General features: G+C 35.6%; 1 protein-coding gene across 1 annotated transcript; it reads left to right on the forward strand.

The window, feature by feature from the left end:
• Positions 1-102: 102 nt before the first annotated feature.
• On the forward strand, positions 103-26,242 carry pdcd11 (programmed cell death 11). The gene is made up of 36 exons (XM_067402474.1): positions 103-198; positions 472-583; positions 692-826; positions 2,262-2,429; positions 2,528-2,689; positions 3,276-3,384; positions 3,879-4,054; positions 5,093-5,200; positions 5,635-5,844; positions 6,876-7,000; positions 7,096-7,156; positions 7,247-7,393; positions 8,945-9,196; positions 9,507-9,632; positions 9,728-9,925; positions 11,066-11,236; positions 11,571-11,784; positions 11,900-12,052; positions 13,195-13,307; positions 13,391-13,878; positions 15,735-15,797; positions 15,921-16,005; positions 16,088-16,177; positions 16,762-16,867; positions 17,055-17,232; positions 17,354-17,413; positions 19,374-19,496; positions 19,582-19,704; positions 19,960-20,128; positions 20,226-20,423; positions 20,516-20,659; positions 21,717-21,967; positions 22,187-22,355; positions 23,218-23,371; positions 23,531-23,696; positions 25,800-26,242. The coding sequence occupies exons 2-36, from the start codon at positions 485-487 to the stop codon at positions 25,969-25,971; spliced, it is 5,466 nt and encodes a 1,821-aa protein (XP_067258575.1). The 5' UTR covers positions 103-198; positions 472-484; the 3' UTR covers positions 25,972-26,242.
• The last annotated feature ends 52 nt before the right edge of the window (positions 26,243-26,294 follow it).

Raw genomic sequence — 26,294 nt, forward strand, 5'->3', positions numbered from 1 at the left:
CACTGAAACGATAGGCTTACAGAGACGCCAATCTAATAATCCCATCCTCCTATTGGTTGATTCCTTCTCTTCACTCTGTAACAGTAAGTCCCGCCTCCCAGTGTTTGCGTCCGGGTCGTAATGATGGCACGCTTGTGAGAAACATGTGTGATTTACTTGCATGAAAGCGTTTTACATTGATTCACAGAGTTTTCCAGCGTAAGTATAATCAGTTTGTTGTTACTGCTGGGGGTTTAATTTAATGACATATGTTGCGTATTTAAATGCAAGGAATATTTCGATTAAACGTTGTGTCATAGTAACGTTATATGTGCATGTTGTGTTTCTCATGTGCAGTTTTGTAAAAACACGCAGGCATGTGTAAGGTTAATTGTTCTTGGTCAGTTAAACGAGTTGCCTGTAAGATGGTAATTATTTTCTAATAAGACTCGAAATAAGTTTTATGGAACTCACTAGAGCCCTTCTCTTTAGGTAAAGGTACAGAATGGCATCTATGGAGGAAGATTTCCCCCGTGGCGGAGCAGAGAAGAAGACCACTGAGCCCAAACGTGTTAAAACACATGATGTGGGCAATCTTTTTGAAGTAAGATGATGATGATGATGGTGGTGGAGACTGCAGTGATTCAGATCAATGAGCATACAGTTGATTGCACAGCTTGTCATGAGTGTAATGTACATGAATATTTTTCAGAACCGTGAAACAGCGGTGAAGAAGAAGAAGAAGAACGTGGAACAAGATGAAGAGGGAAAAATAAAAAGACAGAAAGTGGTTGATGAGAAGTTAAAGCTCAATACTGCCACTACTGTGGAAATTCTTCATCTTTGGGTAATTTTGTGGAGAAAAAATACACACACACACATTTTTTATATATATATATATATATATATATATATATATATATATATATATATATATATATATATATATACAATAGTCAACATTGATGTGCAAATAAGTTGTCCTAAGAAGGTTTTAGGACAACTTTGATGAAAGGTTTTGATCCACTTCAAATGTTGACTACTATATACACACATATGTGTGTGTATATTTCTGTATGTATATACACATACATACATACAGAGCTGGGAGGTTACTTATGAATTGTAATCAGTTACTGATTACAAATGTAATTTCATGTAATTTGTAATCAGTAATATAATAATTTTTGGTAATGTAATCTGACTACTTTTGGATTACATTTAGATTACTTTTGTGCTAACCGTTATTTGATGTCACACATATTGTAGGATAATCTTTTACTGTTTTGACAGATACAAAGAACAAATATATTCCAAAAAAATATTCTATTCACCAACAAGAGCCAATGTATGGACAATTAATACTTCAAAATACTAACACTAATGTACCTGTTAGTGTTTGCTTATAGTAACACTGAATAAAACAAAATCACTTCTTATGATTTTAAAACATATTTACTTAAAATTAAGTACATTTAGAAAACAGCAACATTACAAAAACAAATATTGAAAAAACATGCATATTTATAGCAATATCACTGCTTCATCAAATATTTAATCTATATTTTATATATTATTATATTGTTTAATAAATATATTTCATATATATTTCATCTTAATTTCATATATATTCAACTATATTTTATCTATATTTCCCCCTCACCTCCAGAAAAACTCGAAGAATCACAAATGTATATGAGCAGCAGGTTTATTATGAAAAAAATATAAACATTAAAAAATGAAAAATTAGGAGAATCAATGAATTGTGAACAACTTACTGCCATTGTGTAAATAATGTGTAATCATGTAATCCATAAAAAAGTAACTGTAGTCTGATTACTAGTATTTTAAAAAGTAGTTTACTGTAATCACAAGTACTAGCTCTGTATATATATATAATATGAAATTGAGATTTATCATCTGAAAGCTCAATAAATAAGCTTTCCATTGATATATGGTTTGTTAGGATAGGACAATATTTTTTCGAGATACAGTTATTTGAATATCTGGATTCTGAGGGTGCATGATCTTTACTTAATATTTTAATGATTTTTGGCATAAAAGAAAAATCAATAATATTGGCTATTGCTACAAACATATCCGTGTGTCTTATGACTGGTTTTGTGGTCCAGGGTCACATATAATACACACACACGCAACTTTATCATTGTAATGTTTTTTTGTTTTTTTTTGATAATTACAAAAACAAGCAAACAGAAAAGAGTCATGCCATTGCACTTGTGCCTGATCATCCAGGTTTCTTCCCCGTTTTCTCTGTCTAGAATCTGAATATTGGCACTCTGATACTGGGTTGCGTGAAGGAAGTGTCAGAGTTTGAGGTGGTAGTTGGTCTCCCAAGCGGTCTCATTGGTTACCTGCCAATCTACAACATCTGTGACTCGTACACCAACATTCTTAATAACAGACTGGACTCTGAAGACAGTTTAGAGGTAACACAACTGCACACGGACAGAAACTGTAAAAATGTTAAAAAGCTAAATATGTAACAGTATAATGCATTTTGTTTGTGTTTGTCTACTCTTCATAGGCAGTTGTCCCTCTCTCAGAACTACTTACTCCTGGAATGCTGGTCAGATGTGTTGTGTCGTCTTTAGACTCTGCTAAGGAGGGTCATGTTAGTCTTAAAGTGTCAATCAACCCAAAAGAGGTTAACAAGGTGTTGAGTTCAGGCACTTTGAAACCTGGAATGGTGAGTTTTGCAATCTTTCATTAACATTATAAGTCGTGGTCGACGATATTGATTTTTATTATTATTATTATTATTATTTTTTTATTGGCTGATGTCAATATCTTAGAGGGCAGGGTGGGCAATATAAAGCTGATATAACTATTTATAATTTGTATTTATTGTACTTAATATTTAATAAATTAGAAATAAATCATTTAAAAAAAAATAATCTGTAAAATAAACAGACTTAGAAATTTTAAATGGCAACTTCTTGCTTGTTGAAATCCAGTACTCCAGTCTTCAGTGTCACATGATTCTTCAGAAATCATTCTAATATGATGATTTGCTGCTCAACAAACATTTCTTATTATCAGTATTATCAGTTGTGCTGCTTAATGTTTTTGTGGAAACAGAGACATTTTTTAACTTTTTTTTTTCTTTAATAAATAGAAAGTTTAAAAGAACAGCATTTATTTGAAATAGAACATTTTTGTAACATAAACATAAACTTTAAAACAAATGGTAGTGTATATGACCCAGTTCTTGCTGAATCTTTTATGAGTAATTGTCACTCATGAATTAAGAGCAAACCCTCTTAATGTTTCAGACTCTGAGTGGTTGTGTGGAGAGTGTGGAAGATCACGGCTACCTGGTTGACATTGGAGTCAGTGGCACTAAAGCTTTCCTGCCCAAAAAGAGCACAGCTTCAAAACAAGGTAGAGAATCATGTGCAAATACAGCAACATTACATCTGATTCATGTACATAAACTGTTTATTATAGTTCAATGGCAAGATGAATCACCCACATCATAATGGTTTAGAGGATTACCGGTAATTCACTTAAAAAATAATAATTATAATTAATAATTGCCATAATTTACTCATCTTAATGTCATTCCAAAATTGTATGACATATACTAGTTCTAGAATATTAAAACTAAAACACGAAAATATTATTTACATTTTACCTTTTTATATTATACATTACATCATGAAATGTATTGTTTAGTATTTATTATTATTATTTGTGGTTGTTCTTCTTTTTGCCCCTGTGGTGTCTTTTTTTGTCCCTCTCTATTTCTTGTAAATAATAGTTATACAAGTTTGGAATGACAACAATAATCATTTTTGGAAGAACTGTCCTTTTAAGGCTATGTCTGGGTCGGGATAAAAGCAGCATTATGATTGTAAGTTTCCTGTTTATCTCAGATCTGAATGTGGGTCAGTACATGTCGATCCTGATAGAGGAAGTCAAGAACGATGGACGTGTGGTCCGTCTGACCCAGAATCCCCAGGCTCTCGCAAAAGCCTTTATAACGATTCAGCATGGATGGACTCTAGACACTCTCCTGCCCGGACTCCTAATCCGCGCACGCGTAAAGAAGGTAAGCAGGGACCCTGCAGAAAAAGTAAAAATCCTTACAAAGTGTTAAATTCAGCCCATAAATATTTCATATTTTAAATGGTATAAGAAAAGTGCTAATTATAATTTCAAGTGGTCAGAAGGCCTTAATTTTGATCTTTAGAACCCTGCAGATACCCTGGTAAGTCAGCTGGATGTAATGCTTTAAGCATGAAGTGTAATACAAGTACAACAGTTGGGTTCCTGAAGTAAAAACTCCATTCATTTTCTCCATAGGAAAAGTGATTATTAATGAACTTGTAAACCTTTAAATACAGACCTACTGTGAGCTACGAGGTTGTTAATTGATGGAATTTGCTTCTTTTGAAGCCGTCAGTCTGCACTATTTCAATTTATTTTTAAAATAATCATGTGGAATTCCTGGTGAAAAACTACATTACCCATGATGCTGTGCAGAAAATCCACCAATCAGTCAAAACCAGCAGAACACAGCAAAAACTTTTTAGATATGCTCTCAAAATACCTAAATATTTGAAACTATGATTTATGCATATTTTACAAAAAACTTAAAATATATTATTTTTAAAGTAGTAGTTTTATTTTTCTCCATATTTAATTCAATTATGCTGTTCACAGTGTTTCATGGGATTGTTGTTTTTCCCTCTCACTAAAGCTGTTAAGTACACAGTCTTTACTTTTGTTTTTTTGCCTGATTTTCAACTTTTTTTGCTTCAAAATCATAGTTTGTAATGTTGTTATTAGCCTCGTAGCTTATTGACTTGGTTCATGGCTTATAACACTTTAACAAAGAGTTTTTTTAAATCCTAATGGGAGAAATTAATTGAAAAAATACAACGCTGCTGAAAACGTGGGTGGGCACTGTAGCTCTTTATGGTCAATGCTAAAATGCTTCCTCCAGTTTCATATAACTGAAAGAAAGCTGTTTATATGTTAAATTCCCTTTTTTTTTTTTTTTTTTTTCTTTTTTTTTTTTTTACAAGTGTTTTAGCTCATTAACCTTTGAGACACTGATATAGCTGCCGATGTCTTGTCATGCCAGGTTACTCCTCACGGGCTTATCGTGACGTTTCTTTCATCTTTCACCGGAGTGGTTGATTTTCTGCACCTTGATGAGGACAAGGCATCTACCTACAGCCAAGGGCAAGAGGTATAAGTCCAAAGACCGTAGTAACAGTGCTTCAGAATTGTTGTAAAGTGTTTTTGTTTGATGGCTATGTGTTTTTACCTGAAACATTTTGTTCTCAGTGGGGTTATTTTTGTTAACTAAAACTATTAAGTTGTTAAAAAAAATAAAGCTTAAATTAAATATTAATATTGTATAATAATCAACACTTACGATTAGTTAATCTCAACAGCTGTAATAGTATAAATGTAGTAAACATTTTCCAGATATGCATTCATGACCCCTTTTAAAATAAACAAAGTAATAAAAATGACAAAAGCACAAAACAATATTAATAAAAATGTAACTAAAATTAAAATAAAAAAGCTAATTCAAAATATGAATAACTTTAATAGTATAAATAAATAATATTAATTGTCAGTAATTAAGTTGTTTCTGCATCTTCCCACTCTTTTCAGGTTCTGGCACGGGTTCTGCACGTGGAGCCATCCACGCGGCATGTGAGCCTGTCCCTGCACAGCCATCTTCTGCCACCAGGGGGCGGTGTGCTGGATAAGTACTTCAGCGAGTGGGTGGGTGAGGTGGTGCAGGGCTGTAAGATGACAGTTTTGCACTATCACTCAGGAGCTTTGATGAAGTTGCCTGACGGTACCACAGCTTTTGTGCATGTGAGTATGAAGCAGATGTTGTCAATGATGCACTACACACTAGTGATGGGAGAAACAAAGCTTTTTGAAACTCTGAATCAAATAAACCAGTTGCTTCGCAAAATGATTCATTGTTTTTGCGGTGTTCGAAACACTACAGGCTGTGAATGCAATGAAAAACTCCTGTATACATGTAAACTACATGCATAATGCAGTGTTATTTTGGAATCACAGAGTTTTTGACATTTTTATCTTTATAGATTTTATTGTTTAATTTAGTTTTAGTTATTGCTGTCTTATCAACTAGCTGAAATGAAATGTTTAAATTTTTTCAGTTTGATTATTTTAGGTTTATAGGGTTTTTTTTAAGGTTTTAGTTTGTAGTTTCAAATAACTTCAATAACCCTGGTATTATGACACCATTTACAAGCCAATTGCTAATGTTTTAATGAACAACTAGTCTATTAAATGTAATCTATAAATAATTAAATATTATTAAATATGAAGGCTCTGCAAAATGTGTTTTTATCCTTTTATAGTGCTTGATTTGAGTTAGTAGGCAGGGATTTGGCAGTGTACGTAAATTAGAAGCAATTAGCTGTTGTTCTCGTTTTTGTATTATACCCACATAAGTAATAAAATTAATTCAATTCACGAAAATTGGAACTGCTTTATAAAACTGATCCGAGACCAGGTAAGGGAATAGTTCACCCAAAAATTAAAATTATGCCATGATTTACTTACCCTCAAGCCATCCTAGGTGTATATGACTATCTTCTTTCAGACAAACCCAGAGTTATATTTAATAATATCCTAGCTCTTCCCAGCTTTGCAATGGCATGGAATATTGAGTTTTTGACATTCCAAAAGCGCATCCATCCATCGTAAAAGTAATCCATACGACACCAGCGGGTTAATAAATGCCTTTTGAAGCGAAGTGATGGATTTTTGTAAGAAAAATATCCATATTGAAAACTGATCTGAAAACCAACCTGTAAGTCTTAAAACCAACATGTAAGTCTAATGAAGTTTTATTTGCTTTTTGCATGTAGAAAAACCTCATGAAGGAGCCAAATGAAGAGTTCAACCCAAACCGCTTGCTCTCCCAATCTGAACACACTCTGAGAATCATAGATTACAGTCCCATGGAGCAAATTCACCTGGCTACACTGCGAAGGTTGGTTGATATGAAGTCACTATGTGAATTCACTAGGGTGTTCTGGGTGGCTAGTTTGTTCTATGATTTGTTGTTTTTTTTCTTTTGTTTTATAGGAGCACTATTGAAACGCCCTTCTTCAGATATCAAGACGTCAAAGTGGGACAAATTGTTGAGGTGGGCAAGTCAAAATAGAAATGAATCTACTGCAAATGTCACATAAAACAATCAATGTAATGCTGGTCACATGCTGCTTCTGGTTTTCAGGGTAAAGTTACAGGTTTGCATCAACATGGCGTTAATGTGAGAATCACAGACCACATCAGAGGAATGATACCCAGAACTCACCTTGCCGATGTCGTCCTACAGAACCCAGAGAAGAGGTTTTTTGAGGGTTTGAAAGTCAAGTGCAGGGTGAGGCTGTTTAACCAGAGATGATAAAGTCATAATAAATTTTGATTTTTTTTTTTTTTGAAAAATAAGAAATGTCATGCAGCATCTGAAATAGAAAGCTTTTGTAACATTATAACATTATATTATAACACTACCGTTCAAAAGTTTGGGGTCAGTAAGATTTTTTATTTATTAAAGGTGCCATCAAACGTTTTTTCACAAGATGTAATATAAGTCTAAGGTGTCCCCTGAATGTGTCTGTGAAGTTTCAGCTCAAAATACCCCATAGATTTTTTTTATTCATTTTTTTAACGGCCTATTTTGGGGCATTATTAGAAATGCGCCGATTCAGGTTGCGGCCCCTTTAATTGCTCACGCTCCCCGCCCACGGAGCTCACGCTTGCCTTAAACAGTCTATAAACAAAGTTTACACAGCTAATATAACCCTCAAATGGAACTTTACAAAGTGTTCATCATGCATGCTGCATGCATGCTTTGGATTATGTGAGTATAGTATTTCTTTGGATGTTTACATTTGATTCTGAATGAGTTTTATAGTGCTCCGTGGCTAACAGCTAATGCTACACTGTTGGAGAGATTTATAAAGAATGAAGATTTGTTTATGAATTATACAGACTGCAAGTGTTTAAAAATGAAAATGGTGAGGCTCTCTTGTCTCCGTGAATACAGTAAGAAATTTAACAGTACATTAACAACATGCTAACGAAACATTTAGAAAGACAATTTACAAATATCACTAAAAATATCATGATATCATGGATCATGTCAGTTATTATCACTCCATCTGCCATTTTTCACTATTCTTGCTTGCTTACCTAGTCTGATGATTCGGCTGTGCACAGATCCAGACATTAATACTGGCTGCCCTTGTCTAATGTCTTGATCATGGGCTGGCATATGCAAATATTGGGGGCGTATTATTAATGATCCCGACTGTTACGTAACAGTCGGTGTTATGTTGAGATCTGCGTGTTCTTCGGAGGTCTTTTAAACAAATGAAATTTATATAAGGAGGAAACAACGGAGTTTGAGACTCACTGTATGTCATTTCCATGTACTGAACTCTTGTTATTTAACTATGCCAAGATAAATTCAATTTTTAATTCTAGGGCACCTTTAATTTATTTATATTTTATATTGATTTCTTTATTTTTAAAGAAATCAATACTTTTATTCAGCAAGGACACATTAAATGAATCAAGTAAAGACATTTATAATGTTGCAAAAGCTTAGTAGTTCAGATGAATGCTGTTCTTTTGAACTTTCTATTTATCAAACAATCATGAAAAAAGCACACAGCTGTTAAGAAATGTTTCTTGATCATCACATCAGCATTAAACTGATTTCTGAAGGATCATGTGACACTGAAGTAATGATATGCACTACTGTGCAAAAGTCTTAGGCATGTTAGTTTTTCACACACACACCCACAAAATGGTTTTAAGCCAGTTATTTATATCTTTTGCTGTAGTGTGTCAATGCGATTTTGGTTGTCTCTAAAACTGTCTTTGTAGCCTTTCTTCTAATTATTTTAACTTTGATTCTTTTTAGGTATTATCAGTGGATGCTCAGAACAAGAGGTTGATCCTGACCAAGAAAAAGGCCCTTGTTGAGTCCACACTCCCTCTCTTCCAGTCCTACTCTGATGCCAGGGTGGGCCGCATCTCTCACGGCTTCATCGTATGTGTGAAGAAGTTTGGCTGCATCGTTCATTTCTATGAAGACGTGAAGGGTCTGGTTCCTGTAAAAGAGCTGTCCACTGAGCGTGTGGATAATCCAGAAGGTCTCTTCTTCATTGGCCAGGTCAGAGCAATATTTAAAAATGGTCAAGGGCATCTAGTTAAAATGTTTTTGAACTTTGGGATCAGTAAGTTTCAGTAGTAATGATGCTGAAGATTCAGCTTTGGAATGTGACAGGAATACTTTACATTTTAACTTGTAATATTTTTGATCAAATTAGTGAAGATTTAAAAAAAAAAAAAAAAAGTTGAAATGAAATGCTGTGTTTTTGTCAAATTTATTCCAGTCACACACTTCTGTGTCTCTTGAAGTGTTTTCCTCTTCAGTTCACACTAATTAACACTTGGGGAATTCTTTTAATTACGCTCTACAGGTTGTCCAGGCCAAAGTCTTGAGTTGTGACCCAGAAAATAAGAAGCTGTGTTTATCCTTCAAGGCCGTTTCTGAGGGAGATATAAAGGAGTCGCAAACTGAGAAATTTGACTTTGTGGTTGGAAAGGTAATTGGACTGAAACAACTTTTTATACATATTATCTTTGCGAACCACAGAAAATGAATTGGTACATATTTCTCTTTATGTCATTTCCTATTTAGACAGTCAATGCTAGAGTATGCTGCAAAGTAGTGGATGGTTTGGAGGTCTCCATTGTTCCCGAGGAGGTGCCAGCTTTCATACCCACAGTGCATCTCTCTGACCATGTGAGCAACTGCTTTCCCCTGTGGATGGCGCTGGAGGAGGGCGACACCGTCTCTAACATAATGTGTCTCAGCAAGAACAAGAAAAAGGGCATTGTATCCTCACTCAACCATTCTTATCATTGTCAGTAAAAATAAGTTGTTTAGCAACTAAAAAATCTGTATTAGAGCTGCACGATTGATCGTTAAAAAAATCCCGATCTTGATACAAACAAACATGTTATATTATTCCGGAATGACAGTGATTTGGCTGTGTCTGTTAAAGTTTACAAGTACGATCACAGCAAACATTAAAATCTGCATTGGCGCTGAACCATAGAGAGCAGTTGTCATAGATATGAAACCGAAATACTGGGATAAAAGTTTATAGTTCAGATATAAACACTGATGTCTGTGGTAGTGATCAAAATAGAGTTAATCAACTGTTGAAAGTAACTTGACGCTTCAAATAAAGATTGTATCAATTACACCATTACACCAGTTGGTGGTGACAAGTGACTGTTAAAAAAAAATTGTCATTGAATCATTTTTGACATTCATTTAAAAATGCTGATTCATCCAGTAGTGAAGTCTTTGGCTTCATCCGAAATCACATACTCTCTTGGGTAGGTACTTATTTTGAATAAGTAATTACTTCATGGCTGCCAATAGTATGTTCTTTATAGTATAAATGTAATCTAGTACTACATCCGCCATGTTGTTACTCACCTCCATTCATAAATCCTCTCCCGTGGCCTTGTGGGATAGTAAAGTGTCCATCATACGCACACTTCAGAATCACGCAGGACATAGTAGGTCATCTGGGTACTGGGTACTTCTTTCAAGCTTCCTTTTTCACATACTGTACTATAAAGTTGGGAAGTATGCGATTTCAGATGCAGTATTTATGAGTGAGTCATTGAATCACTCATTTAAGAGATTTGTTCAAAAAGACTGATTCATCCAGTGCAGAAACAAGTGAAGCTTTTATGAGTGAGTCATTGAATCATTCATTCCATCCGATTTTAAAAATAATAATTAATTCAAATTAATTAAATATTTTTAAATATATTGCAGCAATAAACATTTTGTCACAACCTCTAGTAAATTACGTTATTTTGTTTAGTTGTTTTTTCGGAATCGTGGGAGACTCATGATCTCTGTTTGAAACAAAAAAATTATTTTCTCAATTTATCCAGAATCATGCAGCTCTAATTCCGCATACCGTTCAGTTTTACTTAACCTAGTCCTGTTCAGACTCTCACCAAAAAACCCCTACTGAAGGCCTGTCTGGAGGACAGCAAGGTCCCGCAGCAATTCTCTGACCTCCAGGTGGGAATGCAGATGCTTGGCTGGGTGAAGAACATCATGCCTTATGGAGTCTTCGTCGGTTTCCCGCACGGACTCTTCGGCCTTGCTCCTAAAGATGTATGTCAGCATTTTGGTTGTTTGGATGGTATTTTGTTTGAAATTACAGTTTTGGTGTTGATGTGTGCCATAATTAATGTCATTAACATTTAAGCATACATAGACATTAAACAAAAATGACAACAAAATTACTATAACTCTGCTGCTGTTATCAAGTCTAGAAGTATATAGGTAAAAATTTCTATTGGTATTGTCCCTTATAACCAGTAGCCTATAAGCAAAACATAAATGTGCAAAAAATTGTATTTCTGATGTCAACTAGCAGTAGCAGTACTCAACACTTGTTTACTTATCCCTAGTGTAGATTTGACATTGTGTTTCAATCTCATTGTAGGCCATGGCCGACCAGTTCATCACAAACACATCAGGCATCTTTGAGATCGGCCAGACAGTTGTTGCCAAAGTGACCAATCTGGATGAAGAAAAGCAAAGGTTTTTGGTCAGCCTGAAAGTGTCAGAATTGAGTCTCTTCGAGGAAGGAGGACATGCCAGATTCCTTCAGGGTCTGAAGGAAAGGAAGGACATCTTTGAGATGGTTACTTGCAGAGGTATGGGTGTAGGCTCTGATGAACAACAAATTAAATGTCTGACTTCTGTTTTCTGCACTTTGGACTATATTTTAGCGTCTTTAATGAAGTTATCCAAATCTCTGTCCGTCTCCAGGGGAGTCTGATGTCCTACAACAGCTCTCTGCTGTATCACTAGGAGATAAAATAAAGATGATAGTGGGTGATACCAGAGAGGATGGCTCGGTCACACTGAGTTCAGATCGGCTCAGTAAAGTCACTGTATTGGCCTCAAAGTTCCACACAGAAGGTGAGGACCGCCTTTTTTATTTTATTTTTTTTATTTGTTTATTTATATAAAAAAAAATTCCAAATGTAACTAGTTTGTAATTACACTGATTTAAACTTTTACTGAAAGTACACAACTTGGTAACAATTCATGGTCCATTTTAAGTTGACATGGCTTGATTCAGTAAGTCAAGAACCATTTTATTCTTGTTTTCGCATCTACAGTTTTTGTGTTATATTAGTATTATTTATATCAGGGATGCCCCCCCCCAATAGTCGACTAACCATTAGTAGCCGAGAAAAAATGTATTATTCGCGGGGGGTAAAATCCACAGGAAGTGGCGAAGTCACGCACTCTATGACGGAGTGATCGTTAACATTGTTAACGGGAAGGACATAACAGCTAAAGTGGAGGCGCCGATGCGAACACTTACACTTAAAATACTGTCATTTTTGGTCATACAGATAAGAGTAATACATCTTTTGAATCTGTGAAGTGTCTACTGTATTTGTATGCACTTACAATAACAACAAAACGTTGTGCTTTTGTAAAATAATGAAAGCAAACAGGGTGCGCTTTCTGCCGTCTCTCTCTGTGAACTTCAGCATGCAAAAAAAAAAGAGAACCAAAACTAGATGTATACTTGCCTCACAGACATGAAAAATATATCTATATAAAGCAAAATGTCTACTTTTAAATGAATCAATTTAAATGGAAAACAAATATTCTCAGGTTATGCAATTTGTATGAATTTTATCTTTATTTCAATGACTGTAAACAATTTTTAATAGTTTGTTTACAAGAGCAACACTGTTTACACATACTCAGATACAAATGTATAGTATAATGCAATGTAAGTCGCTTTGGATAAAAGCGTCTGCCAAATGCATAAATGTAAATGTAAATGTAAATGTTTAGCAGTTGTGAAAGAATAGAAATGTTCGAGAACTTCTATTAGAACTGAATCTTAAATTGTTTGGTTCCAAAAAGAACTGTTTGCTGTTGAAGTGATACTCATATTGGACTGTCTACATCAAGTGGGAAAAAAAACATATAAACTGCCTTTAAAACTTCAAAAAGTGGTTGTATGTCAGTGTTCAGATCTTTACATGGATGGATAACATGCTAGTTCTCATCTAACTAGATCTGTGTAAATGTTTCAGGTGTGAATGTGACTCCTGGCTGCAAATTCAGTGCAGTGATTCTCCATGTCGACCTTTTAAAGTCTGAGGTACATGTGTCGCTGCTTCCAGAGTTGATCACGAAGAAGAAGCTGGTAAGTTCAACTCACAGCCTTTATAAATCCACAGCATCTTAAAGGGAGGTCTGTTTAAGTTAATCGTTTTCATTTTTCTTCAGTTGACAAAGGACTCCAAACTCACTGCAACAATCCAGTACACTGATAAAGACTTTGCTGTCATCTCATTGGGTGACACTGGTCACCTGACCATCATTCCCCTTCGGACTCAATTAAATAAAATCTTGGATTCCAAGAAATTTTCAGTTGGTTCCTGTCTGAATGTCATAGTGGAGGACCCGAGCAGCGAGGAATTAGGAGGAATTCCTCTTGTAGCACACCAGCAACCTAATGCCAAACACGATAAGACCAAATCCAAGAGCAATGGTCAATCCAGTAACTTCACTCTTGGGGAAGTGATGACAGTCACAGTAAAGAAGGTGAAGCCCACGAGCGTGCTGGTGACGCTGCCATCTGGGACCTCAGGAAGTATCCATGTGTCTGAGATAGAGGAGTCTCCCGAGGTTGGCAGCTTCCCAACAGCATCCCTGAAGATCGGGACAGAGGTCGAAGCCAGCGTGATTGGAGGGCACACAGTTCGTGGCAACAAGTAAATACAGCTGTGTTAAAGTGTAACTTCACAGATTTTCAAACTGCTTTGTATTGTTACAATGTCGCTAGTATATGCAAATGAACAGTGTTTACTGAGAAATTCACCTTTAGTCAAATTCAAGTCTTTTGACCGCTCCAGGGCTTTTGTGAAAACGACAGATTATACTTCCGCAGTTGTTGTATCCCAACCCATGGACAGTCGGATCGACAGAGGGTTATTAATAGAACAGTTATTGTGAGGCAAGGCAAGTTTATTTATATAGCACATTTTATACACAATGGTAATTCAAAGTGCTTTACATGAAAAGGAAACAAATACATAAGAATAAAAATAGAATAAACAGGAAACAAATATATGAGCCCTAATCGCCTGAATCACTAATTTCAGGGTTCCCCTAACTGATGTGGTAGAGACAGAGTCAAGTTCACGGTGTCACTGAATCTGACCTTATCCAGTGCTTTACTCTCCCTGTAGGGGTATCTCTACACACATAAACCATTTTCGTGTCCTACGCCACTTTTCGTGTCCCTGTTTTGGAGTGTGTTCAGTGCGCTTCCTGCCGTTAGCGGCTCCTGGCGACTTCTTATACTATCAAAACTATATGATCATAAATATCATAAAGCAAGTATAATTAATGTACCTCCCTGGCCACCTGCCAGTTCCACGGTACTCTTGGCTCACGTCTGAGTGAAGCTCTGCTGCTCTCCTTTCCCTGTTTCTTCCACACAGACAGCTCTAACAAAATAAAACAAAGAGTAGGTTTGTTTTTTGTAAGAGTAGGTTTAGCACTGAAAATTGTATTGGACAGTTTAAGTTTTTCTCCTCCGTTTGGCCTAACGCAGTGATCCAGTTTGAAGTTGTCTACAAACGTGCAGGTTTTTCCAGATTGTCCGTATTTACGATTCTTTGCAGCCTTTAGCCATGCATTGGATCTTTTACTGGAAACCGAAAGTAACTCTCTCCCGCTAAATGATTACTCTTACACCCGGGAACAATACAAGACTAAAAGTTTGCTAAGAATTATTTCCTACTAAAGCAAGGCGGTATTTGACCCTGGTTAAGCGCATCCATAGCAGACTGGTGGAAGTGGCCTTGGATAGCAACACACCCAGTGCATTGTGGGTGTTGAAGTTTTCCTACCTGTTTGGCAAAAGTGAAGACAACAGCATTTTTCCTATTTTCTTTAGTCAGGTAGCACTGATTTCAAAAAAGATTTCACCTTTCTGTGGCATAGGCAGCCAAGTTTTATTGAAAGCCCATTTTGACAGCGGTCAGTTTTGTTTTTTTCATTTATTTAAATGCTTTGTGCTTATTAAAGTTTATTTTATTTTTTATTTTTTTCAAATTATTTAAATGCTTTTGTTTATTTTATTCTTGTTTACTTTTATTCATTTATTTATTTCTTCATTTTATTTAAGTTATTCAAATACTTTTTTATTTATTTTGTATTTAAAACTGTTTATTTAGCTGTTTTTCTATTTGGATATATTCCAAAGACCCATAATATTATATATTTCATGTAATTTTGCTCCTAGTTCATATTTTGTTTTTGTGGCTCAGTGTGAGGAATATGCCACATGTTGCAACATTGAGTTTTGGAGGGAAGAACAAGAATTATCATTCCTATAATTTCATTTAAATCACATTTTAATATTGAAGTGAAGACATGAGTTTTATTTACTCGCTAAAGGTAACCCCCCCAAATAATGACGTGTTGCAGTGGTGCTATAATGATAATGTCTGCTTTTATGGACTTTTGACATTGTTTTATTTGACATTTGGGTAGCATGAACAGTGTAATTTAGCAAAGCATTGATTTTAGTTGATTATTCTCATAAATTCTCTTTCAACAGGTTCCTGCCAATCTCTCACCCCAACTTTGGTGTTTCCCTCACTGAACTCAGTCTTCTGCCTAGGTATACGTCTCTACAGCTGTATGTGTGCAAGCAGCATATAGGAACATTTGCTGTCTGTGTGTGTGTTTTTTATATTTGTAGTTTTGCAATACTACAGACCTTCACTATTACTTTCTTTTCCAGAAAACTGAAAGATGCTGGCAAGCAGTCAGTTGACACAATGAAAATATATACACCTGGAGATGAAGTCTTATGCTTCCCATCAAAAGTAATTTTTAAAATCGAAATAACAGCAAATATAATGTCAAACTGCATGAACTGTTGAAGTAATTTTTGCTTTTTTTTTTCAGTACGACGAAAAAACAAAAACCTTAGAAGTTCATGTGAAGCACAATGTCACTGGAACCGTTGAGCTGTTAGCCATGATTAACAAACCTGGGGTGAGTCTCTGTGCCAATTTGTTTTCCTTGCTTGTTAAATTCATTATTTTAAAAGCAATGCGTTATAAGATTGCGTTGCTAATTATAAAAAGTTTCATTTGTGTTTGTCAGTAAATAAAATAATAATAAACGTATGTTAATTTCTTGAGGAAGTTAATTTAATGGTATAGTATGGTATAAAATGTAACAAGTAAAAGTAATTTCAATGCATTATGTGCTGATTAAATGCATGTATTGTTAAAGAGGACCTATTTTGCTGCTTTTTTACATTTTCAACTTTATTTAGTGTGTAATATTGCTGTTTGAACAGGAAAAAGGTCTGCAAAGTTACCAAAACAGTCAAAAGTCAATCCAAAGGGAGATAATCTCTATATTAGGGTGGCATGATATTGGGGGGAAAAAAACTGACATTCCGATATTTTGTTTTTCTGCGATATGAAAATAATTCACCAGATGACTTGAATAGCTCTATTTGGAAAGAATGAATCAAAAACAAAATCAAGACTGTAGAAGGGCATAATAGGTCCTCTTTGAATTCACGTGGTAACAGACAAGCTTTAACATGTGAATTTGTTTTCCCACAGCAAGCTAAACACCCAAAGAATCTTTTTAAACCAGGACAGACTGTTTCTGCAAAGGTTGTCCATACTGGTTCCATCAAATCTTCTCGGCTTTGCCTGTCACTCACAGGTAATGCTGCACTCTCAGTGCTGTCAGACAGTGGAGATTTTTAATGCGACAGCATTTCCTAACTCTTCTCCTTGTTATTACAAATGCTGAGTCACATTGCATTGATGTTGAACTTCTGCACTCATGACGCATGTTACAGTTGTCCCTCGAGTCTCTTTAGCATTTCCTGTGTGTGCTGTTGCTGTAGGGATGTACAAGCTGGAGCCAGGGTTGGTCACTATGGCGACGGTTTGGAAAGTTGTGCCTTGTCAGGGACTTTTGCTCAAACTCCCATTTGGGAATTGGGGTTTTGCTTCGGTATTGGATGTCTCTGATGTATACGCAGACAACCCACTAGAGCCCTACAAACAGGGCCAGCTAGTCCGGTGAGTCATGACCTAGCTGGAATTGTTAATGATGAATGTCTTGAGGATTTGTCCTCCAAGGAAGCTTTAAAATGTAAAGTTTGTTAATGTGTGTGTTTTTTTTTTTTTTTTTTTTTCCCAGGTGCTATATTATTGAGAAGGCTAGAGTCAGGAACTTCAAAGTTTCATTACGTCCCTCCAGGTATATTATCAAGTGTCAAAATGAGATGAAACTGGTTGAAGATATTCCATCACACAAGCAATCACTTTTCATTTTAAAACAGGACCTTTTCATCAATTACATTTATTTTTCTATTTTTATTTTATTTTTATTTGACATTTATGTTTTATTGATATTGATTCCTTACAAGAGGATGGTATAATACAATAAATAAGAGCAATAAAACCGCTTAATACATTACCTAAAGAAATATTACATTGACAATAATGTTATAATAACCGACAGTAATGATTTTTAGAAATGGTAGCTGTAACAATAACTTTTCTTGTTGTTTATGCTTCTATTCTTTTAACTTTATTCAACAAAGATCCTCAGGATGATACACTTGACTCTTATTCCTAATCTGGGGTGCATTTCCCAAAAGCATAGTTGCTAACCTGTTAGCAACTTAGTTGGTTGGCAATGGGAAATTGTATTGCAAGCAACAAAATTGCTAACTTAGTTAGCAACTATGGTTTTGGGAAACGCTCCCCTGGTTAATTTTAATTACTTTTCAAACTCTTAACTTTTTCATTATTTTATTTATTTTATTTTTATTTGCCATGTTGGAAATAAAGGATTAGTTCACTTCAAAATTAAAATTTCCTGGTAATTTACTCACCTCAATGTCATAGAACATGTTTGTCTTTCTTTCTTCAGTCAAAAAGAAATTAAGGTTTTTGAGGAAAACATTCCAGGATTTTTCTCCATATAGTGGACTTCAACTGCTACCAACAGGTTGAAGGTCCAAATTACAGTTTCAGTGCAGCTTCAAAGGGATCTACAAGAACCCAGATGAGGAATAAGGGTCTTGTCTAGCGAAACGATCGGTCAAAAAAAAAAAAAATGCTTTTTAACCACAAATGCTCGTCTTGCACTGCGATGCGCCACGCATTACATAATCACGTTGGAAAGGTCACGCTTGACATGGCGGAAGCACCGTTCCAGTGTCTACAAAGCGAACTTGCAAAGACTAAGTCAAACGCCCTTTACAAAAAAAGGTAAAACAACGAAGTCGGAGGATTTTAAAGTTGGAGGAGAAAATGAGATGGAGTTTTTCGCCCTAACACGGTACTTCGCCTACCTTTTCAACATGATTACATAATGCATGGTGCCTCACAGAGCAGTGCAAGATGAGCATTTGTGGTAAAATTAAAAAAAAAAAATAAAAAAAAAATATTTTTTAGAAAATGACTGACCATTTCATTAGATAAGACCCTTATTCCTTGTCTGGGATCATGTAGAGCTGCACTGAAACTACAATTTGCACCTTCAACCCTGTTGAAGTCCACTATATGGAGAAAAATCCTGGAATGTTTTCCTCAAAAACCTTAATTTTGACTGAAGAAAGAAAAACATAAACATCTCGAATAAGTAAATTCTCAGGAAATTTTAATTCCGAAGCGAACTAATCCTTTAAGCGTGTGACCATTTAGAAATGAATGACCATGTTTTGTCCTGTTTTTTTCTAACAATAGTTACATTGAATGTTATAATGTTAATATTTTAGAAGAACACAGCTGTGATTTGTGCTCTTTCCATCCTGAGAAACCAGCAGCAGCATGATGTGTATCCTGAAGTAATAAATGGATGGTCTTTGTCGGACTTTGACCCATATCATCTGTTGCTTTCTTCTCATAATATTGAGAAAATCCGGCGTAATTGTGCAAATGATGGCAGTCCTTTTTTTTTTTTTTTTTTTTGGCTTGTATTTTTTGGCCACCAATCTTCCAAGTCATTTGAAACTATCTTAATTAATCAAAACATTCTGTTCTCATGTGGACATCTGACAAACCATTTCCATTTGTAGTCTTCTTGCAAGCAGTCTTAAGCTGTCTTCAGATTTTGCTTTGTATTAGATTTCAGTATAAAAATTAGTTCAAGTTTTTAGGTTTGACTGATTTATTTTGACTCAATTTAATTCATTCTCCCCTTTCTGCAGATTGCATAAGGACCACCATAAGAATGTTACAGACCCAGAAATTCAGTCAATTTCCGATATAAAAGAGGGCCAGGTTATCAGAGGATATGTGACATCCACAAACGATAAAGGCGTGTTTGTGAGGTAAAGCATGTTTTGATGCACATATTGTTAATGAAGTCATTCTAGTCTCTCGAGTTCAATTAAAATACTTTTTCTTGTATGAAAGGTTATCAAGGGTCATCACAGGAAGAGTTAAGTTGCAGCACACTACAAAATATTTCATGGATGACCCAAAAGTTCTTTCCAAACACATTACCCCGAATGCACTGGTGACAGCCAAGGTTCTCAGGTAATGTGTATTTCTAACTTCACATGGGCCTGGGTTCACAGACAGGGCTTAGATTAAGCCAGGATTAGGTCTTAGTTAAATTAGGATATTTAAGTAGCTTTTATAAATGTGCCTTAGGGAAAAAAAAAAAAACATTACTGACGTGCATCTTGAGACAAAACAATGGCACTGACATAACTTAAGATAAAGTTGCTTTCAGTTAAATACAGCTATAGCATGCATTTTTTTTTTCATATAAATGAATTTAAATTTCAGTGTGAACACAGAGGACAGTCACGTGAACCTGTCTCTGCTGTCAGAGGACACTGGGAAACCAGATCTACTTCCAGAATCCCTTGATCTAAAACTGCGTCTGACGGGAGAGAAGAAAGCGGAATATGATGAAAAAGTCGCCAAGAGGAAACGAGCTCTTTCTGAGAGCCAAGTAAGTGTGTGTGTGTGTGTGTGTGTGTGTGTGTGTGTTTGTGTTGGACAGTTAGTTTTGAAGAGGATGGATTTGACCTTGTGTTTTATCCCTGTAGCAACGAGAAAATGAGAAACAAAAGATAAAAAGGAAGAAAGTTGAAGGATGCCCAGTGAAGGGAGAATGCACAGGAGAAAAGAAAACCTTAAAAGAGAAGAAAAAGAAAACAAAAACAGAGGACAGTGACAGTGGTGTAGATGTGTTTTTCAGAGAGAAGGAAGAAACTACATCGAATAAAAAGTGTGACCAAGTAAAGGTGACACATCCTCTCTTTTCAGAGAAATATAATAATCAAAATATAATAACTTCCTCTCTGGTATGTAACACAACTGTTGCCTGAATGTTTAGGGTAAACATGAGAAAACGGAACCAAAACGGCTGCAGGTGACATTTGGTTTCCCATGGGAATCAACATTGTGCTCTTTAACACCTTTTGCCGCAGTAGACGACACCCACGAATCCAGTGAGGATGAGCAGGAAGTCAAGAGCCAGGTGAGCTCACACATGCATCAAAACTAAATTGCTCCCATGTATACTGTTGTACGGGGCCCCCAAATGGACATGATGGACAAAAATATGAGATTACATTTCAATGCAGTTGCATTCCCTGAGAAACTTTGCATTCTCTGAAGCACTGGTATATAGTTTTTACTTCCACCTTTTATTGTTTTCATCACAAAATTAACTTGAGGGAATTTAAAAGATTTGTGAACGAGCAAAATTTTTGTCGGGGGAACAGGAACATTTTGCAACTGAACGCAGAATTTCAGAGGGAAACGCAAAAGTTTTGCAAATGAACACAAAGTTTCTCAGAGAGTGATGCCAAATTTACAAACTTAAGTTTCTCGGTGAAACACAAGTTGTGGGAATGAATGCAAAGTTTCTCAGTAATTCAAAAGTTTTGCTAACATGCAGTTTCTCAGGGGAATGCAAAATTGTACAAATGTATGCAAATGCTTTGGGAGGAAATCAAAAGTTTTTCAAACGGACAACTTTCTCAGGGGAACCCAGAAGTTTTGTCAACAGACGCAAAGTTTCTCGGGGAACATGAAAGTTTTGTGAATTAATGCAGTTTCTCAGGAGGACGCAAAATTTTACAAACGAACGTAAAGTTTCTCTGGGAGATACAGAAGTTTTGCGAATGAACAATGTTTCTCAGAGGAACGCAGAAGTTTTTCAAACAGACGCAAAGTTTCTTGGGGGAACGTGAAAGTTTTCTGAATTAACGCAAAGTTTCTCAGTGGGATGCAAAATTTTACGTACAATCGCAAAGCTTCTTGAGGGAATGCAAAAGATTTGCGAATAAATGGAACGTTTCTTGTGGAAACGCAGAAGATTGATAGATTTGCTTTGAAACAAATTTCACTAAAACAATTACTGAGAAACGGCAAGAAATACATTGAATTAAACATGAAATTTTGAAGTAGGAAAAACAAAGTATTTTCTTGTAAAACTTACTCAAGTAATCTTTTTATTTACAACTTTGAAAAATAATTTTTACAATGCATAGCTTACAAACACAGAATAAACGGCTCCTCATTCTCTCCAGCCTGTGAAAAAGTCCCGTAAGGAGCTAAAGCAGGAGCAGCAGAATGCGGAGCAGAAGCTCAGCAAGTTGGAGGTAGAACTCATGGACACGTCTGTACGACCAGACAGCTCGACTATGTTTGAGCGTCTGCTCTTGTCGTCTCCGGACAGCTCCCTCCTCTGGCTGCAGTACATGGCTTTCCATCTGCAGGCCACGGAGATCGAGCAAGCGCGTGTGGTCGCCGAGAGAGCCCTCAAAACCATCTCATTCAGGTGAAAGACTTTAGTGTTTAAATAAGAACAACATTCATACTGCTACTGGAAACCTGTTTGAAAGCAGTCATTATTGTCTTAGATTCCACTTTGTCTGTAGTTGCAATGAAATTACACAAGGATTATTGGTGTGTTGCTCTGCACCCTTTTAGCATAAATGTTTTGAAAAACATCCAAATGAAATTTTACAACTATTAACCAGTCTGTTTGTGTGTTTAGAGAGGAACAGGAGAAGCTGAACGTGTGGGTGGCCATGCTGAATTTGGAGAACATGTACGGGACACAAGAGAGTTTGCAGAAAGTCTTTGAACGGGCCACCCAATACTGTGAACCTCTTCCTGTGTACCAGCAGTTAGCCGACATTTATGCCAAGTCGGACAAGATCAAAGTGAGTTATGTCCGATGACGTGATCTGATTGGTTGTTAGTTGAGAATCTGGGTAGTGGTGGCCAGTATGAGCAAAATTTGATGCCACATCATGAGTGCCACTTACACTGCCATTCAAAAGTTTGGGGTCAGTAAGATTTTTATTATTTACTTTATCAGAGAATAATGAGGAGAAAATTTCCACAAAAATATGAAGCAGCACAACTGTTTTCAACATTGATAAGAAATATTTATTGAGCAGCAATTCAACATATTAGAATGATTTCTGAAGGATCATGTGACACTGAAGACTGGAGTAATGATGCTAAAAATTCAGCTTTGATTACAGGAATAAATTACAGTTTAAAGTATATTCAAACAGAAAACAGTTATTTTAATTTGTAATATGTCACAACATTACTGTTTTTGCAGTATTTTTTTAATCAAATAAATGCAGCCTTGTTTCAAACATTTGTTCCAGCCCCGAACCTTTGGATGTTAGTGTGAAAAGAGACCTTTTATTACCGTTTATACCACATACAACATATTTACACTATTTATACATTAGTTCATTTAAAAAAAAGCTTAAACATATGATAAACGCAATCTACAAGCCATCAGAACAATACAACGTACAAAGTATTTGTTTCTTTGGAAATGAAAAATGTCCTTATATTGGCCATATCAGTTCTCAATATCAATGATGTAAAGAAAAAATTGTTGGATCTTTTTCTAATATTGATTGATACTAATATGGCCATCAGTATATTGTGTATCCCAAGCTGTTTTGTTGATGAAAGCAGTCAAATTTGAAACTCTATCACAGTATTAATCATTGTATTTTGTGTGTGTGTGTGTGTGTGTGTGTGTGTGTGTGTGTGTAGGAGGCAGAGAGTCTTTATAAAAACATGGTGAAACGCTTCAGACAGGAGAAAGCTGTATATCTGAGTTACGGCACCTTCCTGCTACGACAGCGTCAGAGCGACGCTGCAAATGCCCTCCTACAGAGGGCGCTGCAGAGCCTGTCCAATAAAGAACGTGAGTGCCAGCTACATGTCATACATACTTCCCACATTTATACACGCATTAAAACTGGGTGTAGATTCATTCATGATCATGAATCTAAAAAAGTTATTTAAATGATATCCAGACCTTGCAGGCTGCCTGTCATGCATTGTTTCCTCATTGCCTTTCCAGATGTGGACCTGATCACCAAATTTGCCCGGTTGGAGTTTCAGTACGGGAATACTGAGAGAGCCAAATCCATGTTTGACAAGGTCCTGAGCACCTACCCCAAACGCACAGATCTGTGGTCCGTCTTCATAGACCTGATGGTGAAGCACGGTTCTCAGAAGGAAGTGAGGTAAGCACAGCTGTAGGGTGATACTGGTCAGGGTGAAAAAAAGAAGCACTATAAGAATCTTACTTCATTTTAGCCACTTCTCCACCAAAATTACCCGGAACGATTTGTCCCAGGAAATGTTTTGCTGTCCGCATTTCCATCACGGTCTAAAGCACCGTGAAGATTAAGTCCGGTGATGTAGGACTGCGCCGACTTTGCTTATATGCAGAGGACAAAATCCAGCGGGAAATGCAAAGTAAAGCCTAAACCTTTTCGTTCCATCAGTTGTGTTTTTTTAAACTCCATTGTTGATTTGAATAGCAAACAACTCTTACTGCATGAACTTTTAAAAATGATGGCTGAAATAAAATGCTGCGTGAACTCAACAATCAGCATGTTCAGCGCTCAAGTCCCACCTCCGAAAGTTCCTGAACTTTGAAAAAGTACTACCTCTCGAGCAGGGACTTTCTGAGGGGGAAAATTTTACCCAGAACTTTTAGACCCTGGTTCCTGTGGTCAAAACACTACTAATAGTACTATACTAAAGCCACTAGTTCTTGGGAAAAGTTCCTGCGGTGGAAACGTGGCTATAGTCCATATATGAATTTTCCATTAATTTTTAAGCCCTTTTAATAAGATCTCTTATAAACCAAATCAACTTATTGCATTATTGGTTTTGATTTTGTTTTAAATATTAGTTTAAAACAATTACTTATTTGGAAGTTAAAAATAATATTTAAAATATTTATTTGAAAGTTACAAATAATATTGATATTGACTGATATGGCCAATATGAGGGCTTGTGTACAAAAAAAAAAAAATACAATTATAATATAATAAAGAATATTGATGGATAGGATACTAATATGGCCACCAATATATTGTCCCAAGTTGAGTGGATGAGAGCAGACTTTAATAGCCAGTCAGTTATGCCACAGTTGATATTGATATACAACAATGTTTTGTTTTAAATATTATTCTGTATTACGTTTAATTTTATTTTTGAATTTACATTTGAAAATATTGCATTTTTTATTCTATTTGACTTTTTATTTTATTGATTTTTATATATATATATATGCCTTATTGTGTTAATACTAACTAAAGTAACTAATTATGTTATATAGCCTACTTATTTTGTATGAAAACTAGCACATTAGGTACTTATGCATTTAACATGACCGTTGTCTAAAATGCTGCGCGAGCCCTCTCTCATAAACACAAATGTGCGCGCGCACAGAGAGGTAAAATGAAAATTGCCGTGTTTGGTTTAAAATTTGTTCTTGCTTGTGTTATTTTTTTTTTTTGTCAGAAAAGATTTTTAACTATCCACCCGTGTTTTTAAGATTCGGTAAATGACAGACGCTTTAGTTATCACAACCTCTCGTTATATGACTAACTTCTTGATATTCTTGAATACTCGATGCGTTTTGCTCTTATTGGTCCTTTCTATTCATTGTCAACTGTTTTCTATAAATATGTTTGTATTGGCTAACCTTTTATTCAGCGAATGTTTGTCTTGTTTATAATTCAAAGACAGCACGCTACAAATAGAAACCCTTTTTTCTGTGGGATTTAGTGTCATATTTGGATATTGGAATAATAAATTAAGTATTTTAAATGAATCACATGTAAACTCAATGTTTACTATTTTCTAAGGGTTTCTTAATTGTAGACTAGTTTTCATTACAAAACCTGTATGAACGACTCAACTGTCAGGTTAGTTGTATGTAAATATAGCCTTCTTGGAATTGCAAACAAATTTTGTCCATATTAAATTTATGAATGTGATTTACTTGTGGTTTGTATAAGCACACATTATGCAATGCAAGATTAAATTAATGAATTTTAAAAATGCTTTTGAGCAGGTGTAGTAAAATTTTTAATTGTGTCAAATTAAACTTTTAAACAGTCAAAATTAGATTAAAGAACATGGGTTTGTGTGCTTTGTGTATTGTATTATCAAAAATGTAAAAAGATTACCCCACATACACATATACGTAGAGTGGAACTGAATTTTAAACTCTAATAAATTCTGATCTCAGTTCAGAATGTTTGGCACAGAATATTTGGTTCTGTTGGCACAGAACGTAATTGAAAATATTTTCCTGTGTTTTCCTCCAGGGAGATTTTTGACCGTGTGATTCACCTAAGTGTGTCGGTAAAGAAGATCAAGTTCTTCTTCAAGCGTTACCTGGAGTACGAGAAGAGGAACGGCACACCTGAGACCATCCAGGCGGTCAAACAGAAAGCTATAGAGTATGTGGAGTCGAAAGGAGCCGAAGCCACCAGCTAGAACCACCTATTTTGTATTAGGATAAAGATTGAGAGTATTTGAGGACAAAGTCCTCAAATTCAGTCCTTTTTTCATTCCGCTGCTTCATTTTCTCCTATTGATACATTTCTGGAGGTGTATTTGTGTGTGTGTGTGTGTGTGTCCTAAACTTGCATCTCCTGTCAAATCATTGAATGTCTATAAATAGCCACTTTTTCTTCTTTGATTAAATGATGATTATGGATTTAAACAATATTGCTGTAATGGAGGAATTCAAGTTTTGCAATTAAAAATTCTGCTATCTAAAGCTCCAGAAATCTTTATCCACCATTTAGGAAGGTTAA

Source organism: Chanodichthys erythropterus, chromosome 12, assembly GCF_024489055.1.
Source record: "Chanodichthys erythropterus isolate Z2021 chromosome 12, ASM2448905v1, whole genome shotgun sequence".
Classification (NCBI taxonomy): Eukaryota; Metazoa; Chordata; class Actinopteri; order Cypriniformes; family Xenocyprididae; genus Chanodichthys; species Chanodichthys erythropterus.